The 21,102-nt window shown below is 44.3% G+C and overlaps 1 protein-coding gene across 2 annotated transcripts; it reads right to left on the bottom strand.

Moving 5' to 3' along the window:
• Positions 1 to 13,284: 13,284 nt before the first annotated feature.
• DMBX1 (diencephalon/mesencephalon homeobox 1) lies at positions 13,285 to 19,367 on the bottom strand. Of its 2 annotated transcripts, none has more exons than XM_010006543.1 (4): positions 19,214 to 19,367; positions 15,706 to 15,884; positions 14,155 to 14,509; positions 13,285 to 13,685 (listed from the first exon to the last, which is right to left on the bottom strand). In XM_010006543.1, exons 1-4 carry the CDS (start codon positions 19,365 to 19,367, stop codon positions 13,285 to 13,287), a joined length of 1,089 nt encoding a protein of 362 aa, XP_010004845.1. The 2 variants fall into 2 exon arrangements, with proteins under 2 accessions (XP_010004845.1, XP_010004844.1); XM_010006542.1 differs by having other exon boundaries at positions 15,706 to 15,901; positions 19,216 to 19,367.
• Between the last annotated feature and the right edge of the window lie 1,735 nt (positions 19,368 to 21,102).

The raw sequence follows: 21,102 nt of genomic DNA, 5'->3' as shown, positions 1-21,102 counted from the left end.
TTTTTTTTTTTTTTTTTTTTTTTTGAAAATGGGATTGACATCCTGGTAGGAACTTGATTGGAAATATTTGGGGCTTGCTTCTGAATGTTCCAGTTGATGGGAAACAGAAGTTCCAGAAAAGCAGAAGAATTTCAAAATAAGGAAGGAGGGGGAAAAAAATCTATTTTGAAAACCAAAAGAGGCAAAAGTACTTCTGAAAGAGAAGACATTTTGTAATCTTTTGGAAATACTTTCATGTAAAACGGAAATACCAACACACTGAGCTTCCCTGGTCAATGGAATCAAGTAGTACTAAATGCCCCTGGGACATAGCTGTGTTCTCAGTTTAGAAAGCTAAGGCCATACAGGCTTTGGATGCTTCCACTTGTAATATGCTCATGTTTGGGGGCTTTTTTACAGGTTAGTACCTTATAAAAGAGAAGATTATGAAGGGGCCAGTCTCCTCACCTTATCTTTGACACAACAGGTGGACCCATGCAAATCATCTCTAACGTGTATTTTCCAGTAGAGAAGAAGTTTGTCTGGTAAGATATTCAGATTAATTTAGGGAAATCTGGGTTTTGTTTGACTAATCTATTTAGACTATGTGGGTGTGGAATGTTTTTCACATGTTCTGCATAAGGCAAACAGAAACTTTGCCATCATTTCTAGTTTGTGTTGGAAAAGAAAGTCTTGCAGGTAGTACTGTTTCTGGACTGATCAAAATAGCTGGGGAAAGGAACAAATTAGCTTTCTGGATCATGACTACATGTAGCTCTTCTGTAATGAGGGACTGTGTTTTTCTGTAGACCTTGCCTATTTTAAAGTGCCAGGAAAACCTTGCCAAGAGATCTGTTGACTAACAAGTGTTCAACAGAAGCAATAGAAAACCAACAAGAGCAACTGCTTCTCCAGAGTTTGCAATATTTAGGGAGTGAGGGGTTGAAAGCCAAAGGGGTTAAACCCCAGCTCCTGAAACCCTGTGAATATGAAAGTATCTTGGCTTTTCAAGGAGTTTTCCCCTGGTGGTTTACAGAAACGTGACAACTGAATTCAGAAGTTAAGGAGTCCTTTATCTACATGACAAAAGTCTCGTTAATTATTTTAGGAACTCGAGACTAACTTCCCTGATGCACCTGTCTGGCTGTTCTATGAAATTCAAGTGAAACAAGGAGTGAACGTCATCACCATGTCTAAAAGCCTTGAGGTTCAGGAAACTTCAGCAGCCCCCGCAAAATGATGTAAAATAAATTAAATTTTTAAGATCCCTCTGTTTTTCACAGTAGGATGCAAAGTGCTCTTCCTTGCAGCCCTCAAAGTCACCGCTGGACTCCCCCAAGTAGAAACCTGAATTTCATTCCCCACGGTGCTGGCCTGTGCCATGGCAAGCCAGGGTAAAGGCTGGTGAGCTCAGTGCTGGCTACCAGTGGCAGCAAAGAGCTTGCTGGCACCGGGTGACAGTCAGGGTGACAGCTGGGAGCCTGCGAGGGGGACAGGCGACTCTAAACACATGCTTAAACACGGTGCTGTTTGCCCAATAATCAGTAACGTCGAGAGGCCGACATTGAACAAAATAACAAATTGTGTGCTGGGCTTCAAATTGGATCCCTTTTTTTCTTTGATTTTGCTGGGATTTATTCCGTTTGACAAACCATGCTGTTTAGAATACAATAGTGGCATAATCACAGCCCGGGGCCCTCATTCTTCAAGATAATGGGATACTTATTCATCTAAGGCAGGTACAAGTCCGTCCTTGGCTTTCATTTTACAAGATTACTTGTATTTCTGTCTCGTTTGCAATAGGTGATATCTGTCAGAAGGCAATTTTCACCCAATTTGGGGTTCTTAATACTTGGTCTTTAAACTCCCTTGCTGTTGATTTTTCCCTTCCCCCACAGCTTGACATGCATTTGGCCAGCAACCTGGGGACAAGCTGCCTTTCCTTCCCCCATTTTGAAACAAACAAATAAATAAATAAATAGCATCCCTGGCCCTGCTTACATAGCTCGACGATGTATTAGTTAAGCGTGACAGCACAGGAATTTTTCAATGTACAAGGCGTCCTGGCTGGTGTGTGTGTGTGTGTGTGTGTGTTCCACTTCATCCTCAAGAAAAAGAGAGTCATGCTCGCTTTTGTTCAGCCTGAGCCTCTCAAAGTGCAGCAGAGAGGAGCCCCTCATCCCCCCAGAGACCTGCCAAAAAAGTGGGGGTTTAAAGGCCAACTGGAAGGGCTGAGCTGAGGTCCTAGTTCAGGCTCCGAGAGCTTAATGTCAACATTTTTTTCAAGTGAAGGTGAATGAAAAGTGTGTGTTTGGGGGACTGTTGTTTTTCATTTGTTTTGGTTTGGTTTTTGGCAGAAGGGCAGTGATTTTTTTTAGGTATTGTTGGGAAATGAAAAAAAATGGGTCCATTCGCAAGGTTCTGTTTAGTGCTAAAAAGAAACATTTGGTTTTCAGTTAAAAATGAAGGGAAATGGGGAAAAATATGTGATAATCTAAACCTAAAAAGTATTTAGATAAAATTCTAGCAGTTTAGAATTTCAGCCCTTCCAGATTCCCTAAGTGAAACACTTCCCATTTCCTTACTTTGCCTTTTCCCCTTGCTTACCCCTGCAGCCCCTTGTGCTGCTTTTCAGTTGATTTGTCCTTAAATTTATGTTGTAAAACTGCAAAAGTTCCATCTCAGTAGGTGCTTTTCATTTTTCTCCTCTCTCCCCCCTTGTCCTTGCTAAAAGCCACAGGAACCTGGGCAGACGAGAAGCTCCTCCCAGTCTCAACTTTTGTGCTGAGACCTGCTGCAGTCGTGACACATTCCAGCAGGTAACACAGCCTTGCAGGCGTCCTGGGAGGTGGAGGGACTTACAAATGCAGGTGGAAAGCAAAGTAAACAAACAAAATTGGGGAAGTGGGGCTGAAATCAAAAGCACATCTCTCGTATCTCTTTGTTTAAACCAGTTAGAGGAGCTCCAAGCAAAGAGGAATTACTTTGAGGCAACTCAAACACCTTTCTTTTCTCTCTGAAGGCAAAACTAATTCACTTCTTCTGCTCCACCAGGTCTCCCCTCCATTGTTCCCCAGTAATGTAATATTTTTTGGTCTTCCTTCAGAAACATTCCTGCCCGAGTAATTGTCTCCAGCACGGAAAGTGAAGAGAGGAAATTGTTATTGAGGGTTTGAGAGATATCTCATGTTTCAGAGTGGTTCAGAAGCCTTTTTTTTAATATTTCTTTTTTTTTTTTCCCCTTTATGGCACCTGTTACAGGGAGGGGAGGCAAATATGTTGGATGGCTTAGGTGGGAGGAGAGGGCTGGGGTGGAGCAGGGCTGGTCTTCAGGAAGCTGTGATGCTTCTCTCTTCCCTTGACACAGAAAAAAATAAGTTCCTAATTCCACATATGGGTCAGTCTACAGCAGATCATCTCTTGGGAGAAGAGTTTCATCTTTGGTGGTCTCCACAGGCAACCACAAGAGGTTTTTACAGGATGGCTCCCAGTTTTACCTGGGGAAGGGAGAAGGCTAGTCTACAGGAGGCATCATAGGAGACTTATTTTTGATGACATGAAGCAAAACTGAAGTTGACATATAACTTTTGAGAAATATTTTTTTTTGCTTCAAAAACCAGCCAGCTGAAGGGAACTGAGCTGCTTCCACCAGCAGAGTGACTTATCTTGTTCTGGGGAAGTTAATTTTTTAACTGAAGAACAATGAGGCTGTTCAAATGAAAATCCATCAGCAAAGGTTTTTCCAGGGTAACACAGTAGATTTCAGTTTTCCCCATGTGTTTCCCAGGGCAGCTGTGGAGACCTGCATGGAGGTTTTAACCTGGTTTCTGAACTGCTTTGCTTTTCTCTGCTCCTTTTCATGGAGTCCTTGGAGAGGTGGTCCCCTGTCCCTGACAGCCACGCTGGCCATGGCCACCAAACTGCTGAGATGAGCCACTTGCCTTAACTGACCAAGCCTTTGGAGTAGTGATGACCTATTCATTGTCTCCATAAGAAAGAAAAAATGGGAGAATTAGTGTAAACATAAATACTACACTTTGGATTAAACTGTGCTTGCAGGTGCTTTTGCAGTAAGGGGTGGCATAAAGTTTGCTGTTCAGAAATGACAATTCCACATTCAGTCTGGGAATAGCAGGGGCCTCACCTGAGCTTCCTAATGGTGGTGGGACCCCATCAGCCACCCCATGGGCATCTCTTCATATATAATAGCTCCTTTCAGATCCCATCCCCATGTCCAATACCACATAACTTTTAGCCTCCTAATGTCCCGTGGAAAGGAGTTGGCCAGCTAATGACAGACTTTGTCAAATGGGACTTCTTTACTTTGCTTTGCAGTTGATGGATTGGCCTTGAGTTTGTCCATTCAGCACCCCAGTTCTGCCCAGTGCAAGGGGAATAACCCCACAGTTTGGGGCTTTGCAAACTGCCATGAGCTGTGCTGGAAGATGGACAGTCCCAGAGTGCCATGGGCTGGACAACAGTGCTGTGCAGACAGTGTCACCAACATGGAGCACTTTCTGTCACTTTATCCCATTCTATGCTGGCTGTTATAAACCCACCTAGATTTCCCAGTTACATCCTAGAGTGGACCAGTCATTCTGTAATGTCTTTTTCCATTATGATTCCTACAAAAAAAACCTAAGGAGGAAGTTTGATCTCCAAGGAAATGAAAAATCCCATCAACATCATCTTTTATTAGGCCTTTTGTGATGTTTAGTGAAATAACCCTGCACCCCTGTTTATCAGTTCATCCATGTGTTTTCTTGTGGATACGGTGCAATCCAACACTGATGTTTTGCTTTCCTAATGCAGAGGGAATGTGTTTGAAAGAAAGCCAAGCTGAAGGAAACCCATACCTTGCTGGTGGACTGGATGTGCTTTTTGCCTCTGTGTGTGAGTGATCCAACTTTGCTTTAGGTCCCTGCACTCCCCACTCAGCACCTGGAGAAGGTGATTTGCAAGACCCTGTAGAGTGGATTCTGCTGGCAGCTCTAAGGTGTCCAAGAACTGTCCCTGCTCTGGTGGCCTCCAGGAAAAGCAAAGTTGAGAAGTGGACTTGGCTTGTCCCAGTGCCACTGTGCTCCTGGCAGGAAAGCAACTTGGGGTGCAGATCTGGGAAAAGAAGCAGGATTAGGGCTGTGAGAGCACAACACAGACACCCTGCTCCAGCCCTGCAACATGCAGCTGAGGCTGGGATTAATTGCAGGTCTTGGCTGAACCACCTCAATGAGTCTGTGGTCAATCAAGGCTTGGGGAGAACTATTTCATTGACATCTGTTGATTTCTGTGGAAGTCAGACAGCTCAACACCTTCAGGCTCTGGATCTAGTTTGGTAAGCACAGTGCAGGTAAGGTGCAGTCCTGTCACTTCTGCTCTTGGACACTGCCCTGCCACCACAGGAATGAAAATATTTTCCTCCATCCACTGCAACAGGCAAAGGATGAGCTGCAGTCTGGTGGCAGGGAGTCACACCCACCTGGGGAACTGGACCAGAGGATGGGAGCTGAAGAATTTCCCAGGGCTGAGCAAAAAGCCACACTTCATCAAAAAAAGGGGCTATAAATCCTGCACAAATCCTGAAGACACCAAGTAGGATGTAGGCAGAAGCCTCAAGTGATGCACAGACAAAAGTTGCAGGTATTTAAGTCACTTAGGCATTATTAGTATCTGCTTTGTCAAAGGCGAGGTGGGTTTCTCTGACATGTGCCTTGCAGCAAGTTAAAAGAAAAGACCAACATGGTCCCTTCTGGACTTGCAGCTCCTGAAAACAGAGCTGGCCCCAGTGTGTAATAGGATCTTCACTGCTATTTCACAGCTTGAATAACATTATGGTGACTTTGCATAGATTTCTGCCCTTAATGCAAATAGGGAAATGATTTTCTAATCAGGTGAGATAAGGCTGCAACGTGATAGATTGAGTTGGGCTTGTTAATGAAATACAAAGAAGTAGCCTGTACCTCCATAAACTCTTCTTAAAAATAATGCAGTATTTAAAAAAAAAAAAAAAAAAAAAAAAGAGTTTCTTTGGCTAAGAGTGGTGTGAGAAGAGCCTGGATGCAAATCTTTGTAATGAGTGCATTTTTATGAGCCTTTGAAAAGCATATATGTATTTATTTGCATTGATCTGTTTATATGGCTTTACACATCAACTTAGTCAGGAAAAATTGAATAAAATGTCTCAGGTCTGGGAAATGAGAAGAGATTATGAAAAGCAGATTTAATATAGCACCGTTTTTTTGATGTTTGTGGCACATTTCATCATATTGCCAGAGACACCAAATTACACAGCTTGCAGAGTAATCAGCAAATGGGGGATCCGAAGGAGAATATTAACTGTGGTCTTCCCCCCCCCGCTTCCTCCTCCTCCTTCTTTAGCAAATATTATGTTATGCTTTATGGAAATGGATCAAAATGCCACATGTGCAGTTAATACTGAGCTCTGGAGCTCTTTCAAATCTTATTTTTTCCCCTCCTATTGTATTTTTCTGGAACAAACCTCCCGATAACTTTTGGACGCGGCTTTTAAGGCCAAAACATCACCTTGAATTTCCTGCAAGTTTGGGTTCCAGTTTTAGCAGGTGGCTGAATTTACCTCATCGACCTTGTGTGTGGGGAAAAATCAGGGCTTATTCTTAATTGCAGATCACCACGTGAGGCTATGATTGTAGCTCATCTGTTCATTTCCCTCTTGGTGGAGGCATGAATTGACAGCCTATTTGGTGGCCTTGAAGGTCACAGACTCTCCTTACCCACAGGGTTTTTAATATTCAAGCAAACCCGTAACTGCAGTGAAAAAGGAAATCTTGTGATTTATGTTCCCCTTACTGTGGAAACAAATAACAATGGTTGCAGTCGAGGACAATTGCAGCTGGCTGGTATTTTGGGTGCATGTGATCAAACGGTCCTCCCAGGCACTGATGAAACCCAGTCAAAGAATTAGAACTAAAAATACTGCAGGCGAGGGGTTTTCCAGCCTCTGTCCATGTTTCCACTATTCCTGGCTCTCTTCCTGGTTTTAGAGAAAGTCGCTTTTCTTGAGAATCTCAGAAAAGTTATTTATCATTATTACAAATGCACTTGCTTTTCCTTTTCAGTGACTTTCTCCCTAATATGTTTTTTTCCTCTACAATATTTCTACAGTTGGGCAAAGAAGCTGGCAAGTCATGTTGGTGGGGGATGACATTCTGAAATTGAATAATTGGATCGTTTGGCAAGATCTTCCTGATCAGGTGACTTCAGGAAAATCCCATTAAATCCAGAATTATTTTTTTCCCTTTCACCAGGCATCAAATTAGACCTGTGGCCCAGATGGAAAGCTCCTGGTATCACTAGCAACTTCTTGCCCAAACAGTAGTTTCACCATGTAGGTTATGTTCAAACCAGCCCTGAGGGAGCAGCGATGTGAAGTGATGAGATGGCATCTCTGCCATCTTCTTGAGCACAGCCCACCCTGGCTCCCTTGCCCTAGAAGAGGTCACGAGTCTTCCATCCAATGAAACAGAAACATCTCCAAAACTGCAGGAAAACCCAAATTATTTGAGAATGGTCAGATTTATCCTGCATCACTGCCTTGAAAGACAAGTTCTCTAGACAGGTCTTTCCCATCACCACCCTATCAGGCATGAATTTATCTTCTGACTCTTGCTGGGAGACGACGAGAGAGAAGGTCCCTTGTGCTCACTTTGCCCAAGGTGCTGCAGCAGTTGTTTCTGTGTCCTGCAGCCAAAGGGGACTTGTCACCTGCCACCTCAGCTGGAGACTATGGCCCCAGCAGCCAGAAGCTGATGTTCTGCCCCTTTTCATGCAGACCTTTCCCTGTGGTCCCAGCCTCTCCTGGCTGACAGGCAATGGCACTGGCCACCATGGGCAGGGACATGGGGCCAGGGAGAGGAGTGTGAGCTCTGGTGTGGGCACTTACCTGACTCTCACTCCCTGTCCAGCTTTTCTGCAGCAGAAATCACCTCATAACCCACCAGTGACACGACGCAGAGACAAAACAGCTGCTCACATTGACACCTCAGCTGATCAGCTCAGGTTGCTCTATTGAAGGATTCACAAAGTAACTTTTCCTTGATTTTTTTTTCTTCTTTTTTATTAGCAGAGTATGAAAACAGGCAATAATTTTACAGAAAGCAGGACTGGCACAATTGGTACATAGCATCATGCTGCAGCTTTTTGGAAATTAATATAAACTCTTTTTTTTTTGTTGTTTTGTTTTCTTCTTCTTCTTTTACCTACCAGAATAAATAAATATGATACACATTTGAGTTCCTCGATAGTGAATTCTAAAGCACAAGTTCTTACACTACAGCTCAATTTTTACAGCCATCTGTACAGTATGTTACTTTGAGTTCCTTGTTGTTCTTTAAAAGCCTTTGTTCCTTTGCAAGACAGGTTTGACACACAAACACACTTTGGAGCTAATTGTATGCCTTGGGTCAGAAGCTGGGGGGAAAAAAATATCAACATCTATTGCCTCCTGGCATGAGAAAATAAACCAAAAAGTTATTTTCCATTGCACAGATGCTTCTAAAACTCTCTGGTATGAGATGACCCTGCTCGGTTGCCAGAGCAGTTAGAAAAGGCTTTGGCCATTTGTAGGACACCAGATGCTCTATTGAGCCTGCCATGGGTTTCATCTGTGTCTGCCTTAGACAGCTTTTGCAGAGGGCATTTACCTTGGAGCCCAGAACTATGAAATACAAATAATTGTGTGGTTTTGTTAGTATATGACAAATCTGACATTCTTTACAAATGATTTTGGGGGCTACATTTTGTCCTCAGCTGTGGTGTTACTCTGATGAAGTTGGTGCAATTACTCCGGTGATATTGGTGCAATGACTAAACTGAAATTGGTGCAGTTATTCCACTACGGCGTCACAGCAGTGAAGAGGGTCTGTCTTTACGTGGTGTCTGGGTCACACTTTAAGAGTCTCAGCAGGTTCCTCTGAAACCAGTAAGATTGTGTGACCCGGGCCATATCACAGGGTGCTGAGGCCACGCTAAGCATTGGCATTAATGAGAGCCTTCATTAATGAAAGGCAGCCGTGTACAGAAGAGGAGACATCAGCATCTCAGCTTTGGCAGCTCTTCCCCAGGCAGCCTGAGCAAACAGGGGACAAGAGGGACACTGCTCTGGGTGCAGCTGGGAAGGGAACAACACGAAGTCTGCAAAGTCCATGGAACAGAGAGACCGTTAATCATTACCAGGTGGTTTTGTAACATGGTGGGAAAGTCACACAGACACATCAGAGCAGGGGATTTTTTTGTGTTGTTTATTTGATCTTGCTTTGCTGAAAATTTGTTTGTTTGGGGTTTTTTGTTTGTTTGTTTGCTTATTGCAGCAACTTTTTCTTATTCCTCTCCTATGGGCTGGGACAGGAGCAGACCTACTCAGAGAACCAGCTTTTTTCACTCGATAGGCAACACAGGAGATGAATTGTGTTGCTCTAGAAGAGATCATAAAAAATCAGCAAGGGGCACATGGAGGGGTAAGGAGGGAGGAAAAGAAAAATCAACACAGCTTGTAAAAACCAGCAGGAAAATTCTGTAATTGACTTTTTCCAAGCTTAATTGAGTTATGTTTCATAGCTACTGTAATTAAACTAATAGAGTACGTTGGATTTGAATTTGCATTTCCTTTCTACAGAGGTTTATTTAATCCTTTACATATGAATTCTTCAGAAGTGTCCCGAAGCTGCTCAAAATTGTCTTGTCTGTGGAAGTACCACATGTGGCACACAGAGACAGAAACAACTCCTCTTCCCTCCTCTGTGTCCACACACTCTGGTGTTTCTTCAGCAATGAGGAGCAGCTCTTTGGCTGGCTGTGCTGGCAACAACCCTAGAGTTCAAATTCTTCACATGGTCAAACACCTAAATGAGAAGTGAGATGCTTTGGGGGGGACCTGCTTGTTGATGGTTATTTTCCTGTTTGGGAGGAATATATCAGTCTGCAGGAAACAGTCCGTTTTGACAGATAATTCATTATTAAACTTTAGCAAACCGGGAGCCCAAACTCCTGCCTTTTTTTGCATTTCCTCATCAATTTTGGCTTTATGTAGCAGCTTACTGCCATCACAGAGGTTTAGTTTAGACCACAAGAAGGTAAACCCCAAAAAATAATTCCGGGACTCACCTATATTTAAAGGCAATTTTTTTTGTTTTGTTTTGTTTTGTTTCTTTTTAAATTTGAGATATTTTAATCCTGATTCAGAATGGAAGAAATAATATCCACATAAGAAATATTCACATGCCCTGGACCAGGCCTGGTGGCACCTTGGGCAGCTACTGTATCACGAGGAGGAAGATGAGGATGATGAGACATCCCTAGGGATTGATGAGGATCTGGATGTTTCCTCTCCCAGTTTGCTCTCTGAGCAGTCCTAGCCTTATCCAGATGTCTGTGGTTTTAATGGCATGCCAGATGTTCCATCTGGGAATTTCCCAGTAGCTTCTGCAAGCCTGCTGTGAGGACGTCAGTGATACTATGAAGGATGAAGGGGGATCAGGCACCAGAGTCCGTTGAGATGTGTGAAGATGGTGAATGTTAAAATGACTTTTTGCACTGAGGCCTGGGGAAGAGTTTCCCTCTGTGGCTTGGTGGGGAGGGTCTCATCTCCCTCTGGAGGATCATGGCAAATCTAGTGTTGGATCAAGCAAGCCTATCTCCTGCCCTCCATGTCCCTGCCTTGCAGAAGCAAGGTGTAAATCCATGTGTTTTGACCTTCCTGTGGTGGATGCTAGGGTATCCATCATGACCTATGGTGAGGCTGTATCTGCTCTGATCCAAGCCAATGTCATCCCTTCCAGCCCCTTGGTACCCAGGCAGAAAGGAAAGATGCCCCTCTGACCTGGGATGGCACAAGAGTGACTCCAAGCCTCTGCTCTCTGCCTGAAGCACCACTGACAGGAGCTGTAGTTTTGTGAGCTTCTTCTATTACTTACAGAAGAGCTGAAGTCCAGAACTGGTCTCACTGCCAGTTACCACCCTTGTTCACTCCCCCAGCTCAGTCTAGACTAGCACCAGGGAACAACATCAGAAGGGGAATTAATTACATTTGGAGTTTCTTTGCTCTGCAAAACAACTCCACAGCCTACAAATGCACTGAGGTTAGCAGGAGGCAGAAAAAACAATGAAGAGTATAGCTTTTCTGAGGACAGAGGAGCAGAAAAATTAAAGCTTTGCACTGGTGCCCCTGGCTTGGGTGACAGGCTACAAAAAATGAAAGCTGAGACTTTCAAAGGATTCTTTTGGAGACAGTAAATGTACTTTGGTGGTTTTAATTTAATCAGACTCACTTGAAAGCAGCAGCCAAAAATCTGCTTCCTACAAATACATTTGGTTTTGGCAAAGTGGAAAATTCTGCCAGTCACGGAGGCTGATTTGACAAAGTCAGGAAAACAAAAGCTGAACAGAAAACCCCGAAACTCAAGTGTTTGGCACAAAAGAAATATTTAAGGAAGATGATCCATTTTCCTTGGAAACTGGTTCAGTCAATGAGCTGCCTTATCCAGAGGTCTGCTCTTGCTGCAATTTTATGAGGGATAAAACACTCTTACCCATCAAACTTGATTATTCTTACATCTCTATTTGAAGGAGTTAGAGGCTTTTTCAAGATGCACTAGTGGAGCTGAAAACACACTTTCCCTCTGTGTTTTAAGAGGCAATTTGACCTCTGATGTGAGGCAAGGTGGGAGTGAGAGGAGCTGTAGGCTACAAGTCTACAACCCCATCCTTAAATCAAATATGGACCAGCTGATCATCTGCAGTGAATTAGCACCACTTTGCCCCACCTGTCAGCGACAGCCTTGGCTGACACTCATAGGATTCAAATCTAGCCCAGAGTCAGTTGGGGTATTTTTGGTCCTAGGTCCTAATATTAGACATGAGAGCTGGGTATTGTCCCTCCCTAATGCTCAGGATAACAGGAGTGAATTCAAAGGATTTGTTTGGTTTGGGGGAAAAGGAGAAAAAAAGAAAAGTGATTTGAGTTGGCAGAAACACTGCTCCTCAGCAAGGAAAACTACCCCAGGTTGAATGATGGGTCATTCCAAGCTGAAACTGTTCACGGAAGGTATTTTGAAGCTGGTGAATTTTGGTTACTTGCAAGCCTTATATTTTTTGGTCAGTTAATCCTCAGCTGCAGAGAACATAAAGAGAATATAAAGCCCCTGCTTATCACCTGCTTTGCCTCCAGCATTGCAGCATTTTTTCAGTTGCTACATTTTCACTTGCTAGCCAGTTTCTGAAGCCGCAGGGCTTGAGGGTAGAATTTGGTGATCAGAGCATTTTTCTAAACACAGTTTGCATCAATCAAGGTTTTGTCAAAAAACCCCACATACGATCCATGGTGTATGAACACGCCAGGAGCTCATACAAAGTTTTTTATTATTCTCTGTTTCCAAAGATGAACCAAAATGCTCTCGAAAAATAAAACCTCATAATTTGTAAATAGAGGAGTTCACACTTCACTGAGGATCAAAGAGAACACAAGCTAGATCAAAAATATCCCTGTGAATCTGGCTTTCATTTTTCTCCCCAGCCAGTAACATTTGGCCAATTTTTTGTCCTCTCTCTTTGAACAAGTGCTATTAAGAAGCAAAAGAAAAACTTTTAAAAGCCTTCTAGGAAGTGCTTAAACAGGAAATTCACCTTCGCATCATTTCCCAGCTGTGATAAAATTATCTCTAGCAGAGAGGGGAGAATGGAGTAGTGAAGGGCACAAATGTTCCTCCTTGTCATGAACACCTTTAGGACCGACCCAAGACGAGCAGCTCGATAAGAGCTGAGGTGAGAGGATGGTGGGTTTGTAACTTGGATACTAGCTACTAAAATGGAGCAGGAAAGGGGAATAAAAGCAGAAGAGGTCACAGTTCTGTAACACTGACAGTAACACACGGGCCATGGGTGCTGGCAACATTATATACAAGATGAAGCAGGACTTCTCCTTTCCTCAACGAATGCAATCAGAAAAAAACAGGTGTATATAACACAGCTGGCACCTTATTGTGGGGATGAGGAGAGGGGACTTCTCCTGAACATTGCAGGCTCAGCTCATGGCAGTCCAGAGGACAGTTCACCAATCCCAACACACATCCTCTCCCCCCCTTCCTCCTAAAATATTTAGTAAAAGACCAAGCCAGTAGCAATGTCGGATGCAATCGCGGTGCTAATAAGATGTTAATAAATGCAAAGTTTTCCCTGAAAGGGAGCACCTTACTCCAGGAAGAGATGAGGGTGGGTGGGATTTCGAGGAGTAACATGTCTAAGTGCCAACTTCTGGTGCATCCTCTCATCTGGCAGTCAGTTGGGTAGGGTGTCCAAGCCAAGGGACGCCGCGTGCTGCTTTGCCCGGAGCCTTAGGTTCTCAATACTGGTCGTTTTACTGTTCAGGCTTGGCAGGGAGCTGGAGGCCTGCAGGATGGGTGAGGACCAGACCTGCTGGGCGTGGGAGAGCGACTGGTAGTAGGACTGACAGTGCAGGGAGCTCAGCGGGGCCATGTTGACGTTCATGCCCAAGTAGGGCATGGCAGAGGGTGTCCCCATTTCGAAGGAGGAGTAATGGACCAAGTTGTTGGTGGCTGCCATGTGCTGGCGGAACTGCTCCTGCAGGCGGAAGAGGCTCAGGGGCGAGGAGGAGTAGGAGTGAGTCTGGGCCAGCCCACTGCTGGATGAAGGTGTCACGGTGGCACTGACAGGGGACTCTGCATCAAGAGACAGAGGGGGTGGGGGTTATTCCTACAGGCCAGACGCAGGTGCTGGTCTGCACCCAGCAGGGTTCAGACTGCAGCATGAGCTTGTCTCTTGCATCAGGAGGGTGAAAGAGAAGGGCTGTGTTAGCTCAGGAGGGCTGAACACAGATCGGTTCAATGAGTAGCATCTCAGCTCCTAGAAATGGGGCTGACTTCTTTGCTATGGCTTTCCTGCTGCTGCTGGCCCTGTTCTCCCCAAGATCTAACCTGAGCAGAAGGTCTTTGCTCTTTCTGTGCTCCATCTGCAATAGCTATCCTGCCCTCTGAGGACCCTGTTTAGTGCTGGGAACAAGAAGAAAAATCTAGGCAGCCTAACTGCAAGCACCCACACCACAGGGAATAAAGGGTGATACCAAACCACCAACACCCCTCTTGGTATGCCAGGTCCTGGCATAAACCCCATCAAGATGCTGCCTCTCACCTGCTTTTGGGCTTGCTCTCTTGCAGTTCAAAGCCTTGCTGTCCACACCAGGGCTCTTGTCCACTTTAACCTCCTCCAAGGTGCTCTTAAACTCCTCCTCTCTGTCAGTTTGGTCCTCGGGGGCAGACTCACTGGCCGACTGCTCTGATAGGGTTAGGTTGAGGTCTGCACCCACCTCACTCGGAAGGCTCTGAACCTTCTCAGTGTCTGGGGTGGTGACCTGGGTCTCCAGCATGGGTGGCTCTGTCTTTCCTTCACTGTGGCTCCCTTCACAGTCCTTCTGCTTCTGCAGCTGCTCCTTCTGAAGGCTCCGCTGCTTCTTGCGGAATTTGGCCCTCCGGTTCTTGAACCAAACCTTCAATGCCACAAACAGCAAGGGGGAAAACTGGTGAAAATCCTGCTTAGTGCCAAATTCAGCATCATTTAGCCTGGGAGCTTCAAGGGAACTCCAAGTCATGAGGTACTGCAAGCTTGCTTTGCCCAAATATCATCCCAAGTTGTTGGATCTTAGAGCTCTACCCATTTTCAGTGGTTCTACAAATAGCACAGCAAATATATCTTTTAAAATGTCCACCCCTTATTTTGATTCTTTAAACCACTCCAATGGTGTTGCTTTTTGGGATTTTTTTCCTAAATTGGTCATGCAGTTTTGTCCAATCAGAATGTCTTAAGGCTGAATCTGATGACATTACATTGGCTTGCAGCACAGTCCTCTGTTAGTTTCTAAACCCATGCAGTTACAAGTGTATGAAAACTATGATGACAACACTCAAAATAAGTCATTACAGGCACAGGCTGTTATCTGGGAACTGAATTTAAGGAAGGAGGAGAAAATCCATATTTTTTAACCTAAATCAGTAGACATGAATTGGAAGAAATATAATATATTTGCAAATCTTGATAGTATTATTTGGTTAATGAGATGAGGAAACAAAAATTTTGAACATCTGACTGCCTTGACATTTATATTAAATAAGTGGGGGTTTTTCTACTCCTTATCCACTTTACACTGAAAAACTTGCTATTTAGCCTTTAAGCCCAGCAATGCAAGAACCTCCCCACCAGCAGGTTACAAAGCACATTGCTCTAGTTTGCAACTAAAAAAAAAACCAAACACCACAAAACCAAACCTTGGCCTGAGATGTTACAAATATTGACAGTGGTGGAAAAGAGCAGCTGGAATTACTTGGATTTCTGCTCTTCTGAGAAAGCCAGAAAAGCCTTGCAAATAAATAAATAAGTCAACTTCTGTTGATGTTTCTAAAATTTTCCCCAAAGAAATGGGAAAGAACAAATGAAAACCAGTGTACAGTTCAGACAATCCTAAATGTAAAAAATGTGCATGTGGATTAAGAATTTCTTTAGCAGATGTGTGACTTTGGATGATTTTATCCCCTCTCACCCTGCCCCTGCCTTTGACAACTTTATTGCTCTGATATCCTTGGTTACACTGGTATAATCTTGAAAGGTAAAGGGAGTTGTCAACCTTCTGGGAACCCCACTAGATTCCTTTAACCATCCCCACTCACAAACCCCCCAAAATACCAGTACCTGGACTCTGGCTTCAGGTAGGTTTGTGCACATAGCCAGGCGCTCTCTCATCACCACGTCTGGGTAGTGAGTCTTCTGGAAGGTCTTCTCCAGGGCCTCCAGCTGCTGGGCAGTGAAGGCCGTGCGACTTCGCCTTTGCTTGCGGTGCTGGGACCCATAACGTGCCTCCAAAATGATGTCTTGAAATGTACAGCCGTTGGAAGACAAGAAAAGTGGCCAATTTAATTATTGGAATTTGTATGCTGACAGTCGAATAAAGCCCTTGGGAACACCAGGCAGACATACAGAACATGTTTTTCATGGCTCTAAAGCTAACAGAACACATACATGCATTTTGCTGGGTAATCGAGGCGTCTGAGGAGATAAAACCTCTGTCTGAAAAGCCTGTTTTGGAGAGGAAACCTCTTTCTATGGCAGCACATTGAAACTCCAGTGTTAAATATGATTGGAATAAGAAAATCTGCTTCAGCATCAGTGGGGCAGCACAAGCAGATGCTCAGACCCCAACATGGCATAAACCTCTTTTATGAAGAAACACAATTAAAGACAAGGTGGGGAGATTCAGCCTTGTAATCAGGAGCAGGGCCCCACACAATGTGTCATGCTCTCCTTGCAGCCAAGGGCAGAGCTTCAAGGCTGCACTGATCAGTGGCAAAAGTCCATGCAGCTCAAACGCAGCTGCTTCTAGCTCATTTTGTTGGCTGCAGCTGCGTTAGAAGACCTACATCTTCCCAGAAAGCTGGCTGAGCTGGCTCTTCTTTAGTGTCTCGTATGGAGCTCACTGTAGTTTTCAAGGCATGGTATTGAAGAGCTGTTCTGGGCCTCAGTTCAGGAAAGCACTTAAGCTCGTGTGCTTACTTGTCTTGAGCTTGAAAGCATGTGCTTCACTGAGTGTGGCCACTCTCCAGCAGCTGAGGTGCAAACACCAGCCAGGAACAAAGCCCAGCCCCACTGATTGCAAGCCCGGAGCTCACATGCTGAGCTCTGCTCCACAGAGGAGCTGCTCAGATGGTCTGACTTCACAAACTGGGCTTGCAAAATTGAGGGTAGAGAAGAAATTCAGGCTAGGGAAAAGCTGAGGCTCACAATAAAGGGCTTATTATTTCACTAGAGGCGTTACAATTGCACAACAGTTAGTGGGAGTAGAAAGCCCTTAAATCAATGAAAGCAAGTCTAAAATGAAAACAAACAAACACAAAAAACCCCAAATCCAACTCCCCCCCAAAAAAACCTCCAAACCACCCTTTATTATGCAAGTTGGGACACGCTGTGCTACAGCACTGGAATGAAATGGTCTGGCCAGAGGTTTGGTCTCAAAGAGGAAATGCAGAAAGAGCTGTGTCTGGTATCATTTTTAGTTCAGTTAGGAATGTGACTTTCAGGAGAAGGAGGAATGAACACACTAGAAAACAACTTAAGAGGAGAAGTCAGCATTATCAGTGTGAGGAGCCACATGAGGCTCCTGCTGCTGTTTCTTTGTGCTTTTGTCACGAGCATCATGGCGTGAATGTAAACAGCAAAACAAAACCTGCTGGCAGGCCAGGCCCAGAACCACGCAGCCAGGTTCCAAATATGTTGGATAATGAGCATAGCAAATCAGCTTTGCACCACTCAAACATTCCTCTTCCAAGCTCCCAGCTGTTTCACTCCAGGTCAGCATTTGCAGTGCCTCTGCAGGTGATTGCCAAAGCCACATGGTTTTGGCAGCCTAGAGAAGACGTGATCAGGCTAAAGGTCTTTGGCCAACTACAGAACACTGTTAGTTGCATACCAGAGACCTTGATGTTTGAAGTATCAGAGCACCCTGGGGAGTTAAAAGCTGCTGCTTTGGAGGCAAAGAGACCATCCTTGAAGCATTCAGGCACATCTCCCAGTGCAGCCAGGAGAGGAGAAGGGATGTTTCAGGACAAGAAATTGAAGCTACCCTGAAACACTTTACAAAGCTAACATTTGTGTTTCAAGTACAAGGGATCAGAGAAAGGACACTGGTTCAACATCTTACCTGCAGGCTGGAATATTCCTGAATTTCTAGAATTGAGGTTAGACCTACCAGCTCTCCAGAGGTGGCAGCTCATGCATTAAGTTGGGCCACTCCAACGAGAGCCAGTCAGCAATTATTTTAATGTTTTAACTATGTTTTCAGGCTTTGTGCAAGAAGTGGAATATAAATTGCAGGTGAGGCTTTGCAGTTACAATCAGAAACCTCTGTTTTCTGACTTAAGGTCATTTGCTTTTGTGCTGCTTTATTCTGACTGTCCCTGGAAGGCAAATGAGATCTATAACCCTGCAGTGAAAGATATTCAGAAGCAACAGAATGTGAAGAAACTGCAAAGTAGGTACATCATGCCTGCCCTGCCAAAGATTAGCAGACAAGGAGACCATGGGATTTAATTTGGAAAGTCTTCCAGGTGGGTTATTAATTTTAAAGATAAGAGGTCAGGAAACCAATAGAATTTCCTGGTCAAGAATATGAGAATAGATTTTTAAATTCTATTTTTTTAATCTCCCTCTGCTTTTACCCTAGTTAGGGTCAAAGACATTAGGTACTTCATGCTTTAATGTAAAAGATACAGGTGATTACAAAAAGTTTTCAAGACATCCTTGCATCTAGGAAAGAGGCACCTTGAGTTCCAAGGTCTGTGAGGCACATTGCAAAGTTCAGGACCATCTGCTCCCCTCACTAAAACAGTGAGGGAAGGAGGAGATGGAAAACCAGGACAAGTAAAGTGCCCACCTGTTGCCACTCTGCAGCCTAGCAGTAGAGCCAGCATTAGAGTCCAGGTCTTGTTGATCCCACTTTGGTTCCCTTTTGATGAGGACAGTGACTCCAGCTCTGTCCCTACTAGCAGCTGGATAAAGGAACATTGCTGACATGAAAATATGAGAGTCAGCTGTGGTTCACCGATCCAAAAAGTCCAAAACCTTTACCAACATGCCTCCATGGACTGTCAACATAGAAGGACCCTCCTGAAGCTTCTGTATCCTTACTTTGGCTTGAACCCATGTGCCTTAAATTTAGCTCACTAAAGTTGTCTGAGTAGATAATTTTTTACACCTGTTCTAGGCTGGAAGGGGTCACTCAACATTTTTTTTCCTTTCATATCAGACAACTAGAAGGCTGCCTTAAAGCAGATGTGTTATGTTCAGATAGTCAGGGAAGATTGTTCCATGCTGGAAAGGTCTCTGGAATCACATCCACAGTAACGTTTTGCTTTAGCTTCTGTACTGGTAGTCAGGTCTGCTCTACCACACTGCATCCAAGCCCTGAACAAAACTGTGGTGCTGCAGCTGTTGACCACTGGCAGCAGGGTGCAGCAGTCCCCTAGCAGCAAACCCTGGAGGGCATGTGTTCCCTGCAGAGCTTGGCCACACGGCCAGTGTTCTGGATCTCACCACTCCAGGTCCTAAAGAACCGTTTCACCCGCTGCAAGCAACGAGAGGTTGTTTTGGTTGGGTTTTTTGGGTTTTTTTTCCCAAAGAACTGGCAAAAGCCACGAGTTGTTCTTACCAGCCAGTCTCTCTGCCAGGGTGAGGGCGTGCACGGAGGGCCGGTAGTCGGGGGCGTGCTGGGCCTGCTGGGCTGCCTGCTGGTGCAGGTTGTACATGGCGCTGAGCGAGTTCATGGCATGCAGGGAGTACCCGTTCACCCCGTAGTGCTGCATGGCGACATCAACCTGAAACACAACAGCCAGGGGAGGCAGGTGCTTAGGAATGTGCTGTTCCAGCCTCCTGGTGTCTCAGGAGAGCTTTGGAAAAGCTGAGCTCAAGGCTGGGCTGCTGCAAGAGAGGCTCACTGCCAGCCTCCTGACTCCAACAGATGGTGGGACATGAATCAAATAGCAGCTGTAGACCTGCAGCACCAGTGACACCAGGATGGCTTTCCAAGCTTGGAGATCAGCATCTCACTATAACCCACCCATGATACGGTCAGCAAAATATGGGAAAGGTTGGGGTTTTTTTACATACCATAGAATCACAGAATCCCTAAGGCTGGAAAAGACCTTTAAGATCATCAAGTCCAGACTATGACCAACACCACCACATCGGCACAGAATCACCAAGACCTTTAAGATCATAAAATACCTCATATTACTGTTACTTATAATGAACTGACCTAGCTGTCTGCCAGGGATTTTGTCCCTGTCATTGCCTACAGTAGGCTATTCCATAATCCCATTCCTATAATGTCAAATAATCTTTCCTACCTGAACCCATTCATGTGTAATTTATTTCCATTAATTTTTCTTAAGGTTCTTCTTAACAAAACACAAATGATACAGGAAAAAGGGGGGAAAAAAAAGGCATGTAGTATAAAACAAAATAAATCTGTAGCATAAGATGACCAAAAATGTGACGGCTAAAGAGGGAATTAAGGTTTCCAATAAATGCTGACATTTCATAGCTCAATAGCAAGGAAATTATTTTTAAAAAACCCAAACCCTAATGGCTTTTTTTTTTTCTACTGTGGGATCAGCAAGAAGCTTCAAGCTGTTTTTCCTTACAGACCATCTGTAAAACTGAGCTAATATTGATTTCAAAAGCTGAGTGGTGCTTCATTCATCCATGTTATAAATGGCTGAGGGCCTCCAGGATGCCATTTCTGCACTTTGTAAGACATTGGAAAGGAAGTTGTGAAACATTTGCCAGAAAAGAAAAAAATTAAAACACCATTTACATAAGCAAGTCACTGCCTGGACAGTCAGAGAAGTCAGACCATTCAGAGAAGGAGTTCCAACTAGTCTAATTTAAGGGAAGCACAGAGGTTATCTAGGAAACCTCTTAGAAAACAGTTTTCCTCACTGGTGGGAGGTGATTCAGCTGCCACGATTTTAGGAGAAACCTGATGTACTGAACACCAAAAATTTGGATGAAAGATTTTCAGTTGTTTTTTTCCATACTGAGGAATCAACTAGCTGCTAGTTAAAATAATCCTGACTATCCTGAATGAGGAAATTACTTACCTATACAAGGCCAGCTAAATAAATAGCCGGCTATATTAAAAAAAAAAAAAAAAAAAAAAAAAAGAGAGCATTCTTTTGGCAAAGGCAGCATAAAGGGAAAGAAAGTGCAGCACTGGGTGTAGCTGTTGTAGTTCTGCAGGGCAGTTTTCCAATTCTTCTCAATCTCAGACTAACCATAACAGTAGATGACCTTCAACTTGTGTTTCTGACAGCTATGGGGATCCTGTTTATTTTAATATGTACTTATTGGCACTGGAAAGTAACAGCATTTACATCATTTGGGAGTCACAGCCAGATGCCAGAAAGGAAACTGTCCAACATGACCAGATGCCAGCACTCCCAGGCCTCATGTTTGCTACAATTGAAGGAATCCTTCACTGCCTGGTTTATCAACTGTTGCCCCTGTGTCCCTGGCCTAAATTTAAGGGAAGTCAGA

Source organism: Chaetura pelagica, unplaced genomic scaffold (genome assembly GCF_000747805.2).
Source record: "Chaetura pelagica isolate M959 unplaced genomic scaffold, ChaPel_1.0 scaffold69, whole genome shotgun sequence".
Lineage (NCBI taxonomy): Eukaryota > Metazoa > Chordata > Aves > Apodiformes > Apodidae > Chaetura > Chaetura pelagica.
The sequence above is the reverse complement of the archived record's forward strand: the minus strand, read 5'-3'. Positions and strand labels throughout refer to the sequence as shown.

What these genes read in the sequence shown, in the direction of transcription:
- DMBX1 (XM_010006542.1), bottom strand. Translation starts at nt 19,367, where the DNA reads ATGCAGCACTACGGGGTGAACGGGTACTCCCTGCATGCCATGAACTCG. An exon ending in TACCTGAAGCCAGAGTCCAG is followed by an intron (nt 14,510 to 15,705) that starts GTACTGGTATTT and finishes GTGGCATTGAAG; the next exon opens with GTTTGGTTCAAGAACCGGAG. An exon ending in GAGAGCAAGCCCAAAAGCAG is followed by an intron (nt 13,686 to 14,154) that starts GTGAGAGGCAGC and finishes CTCTTGATGCAG; the next exon opens with AGTCCCCTGTCAGTGCCACC.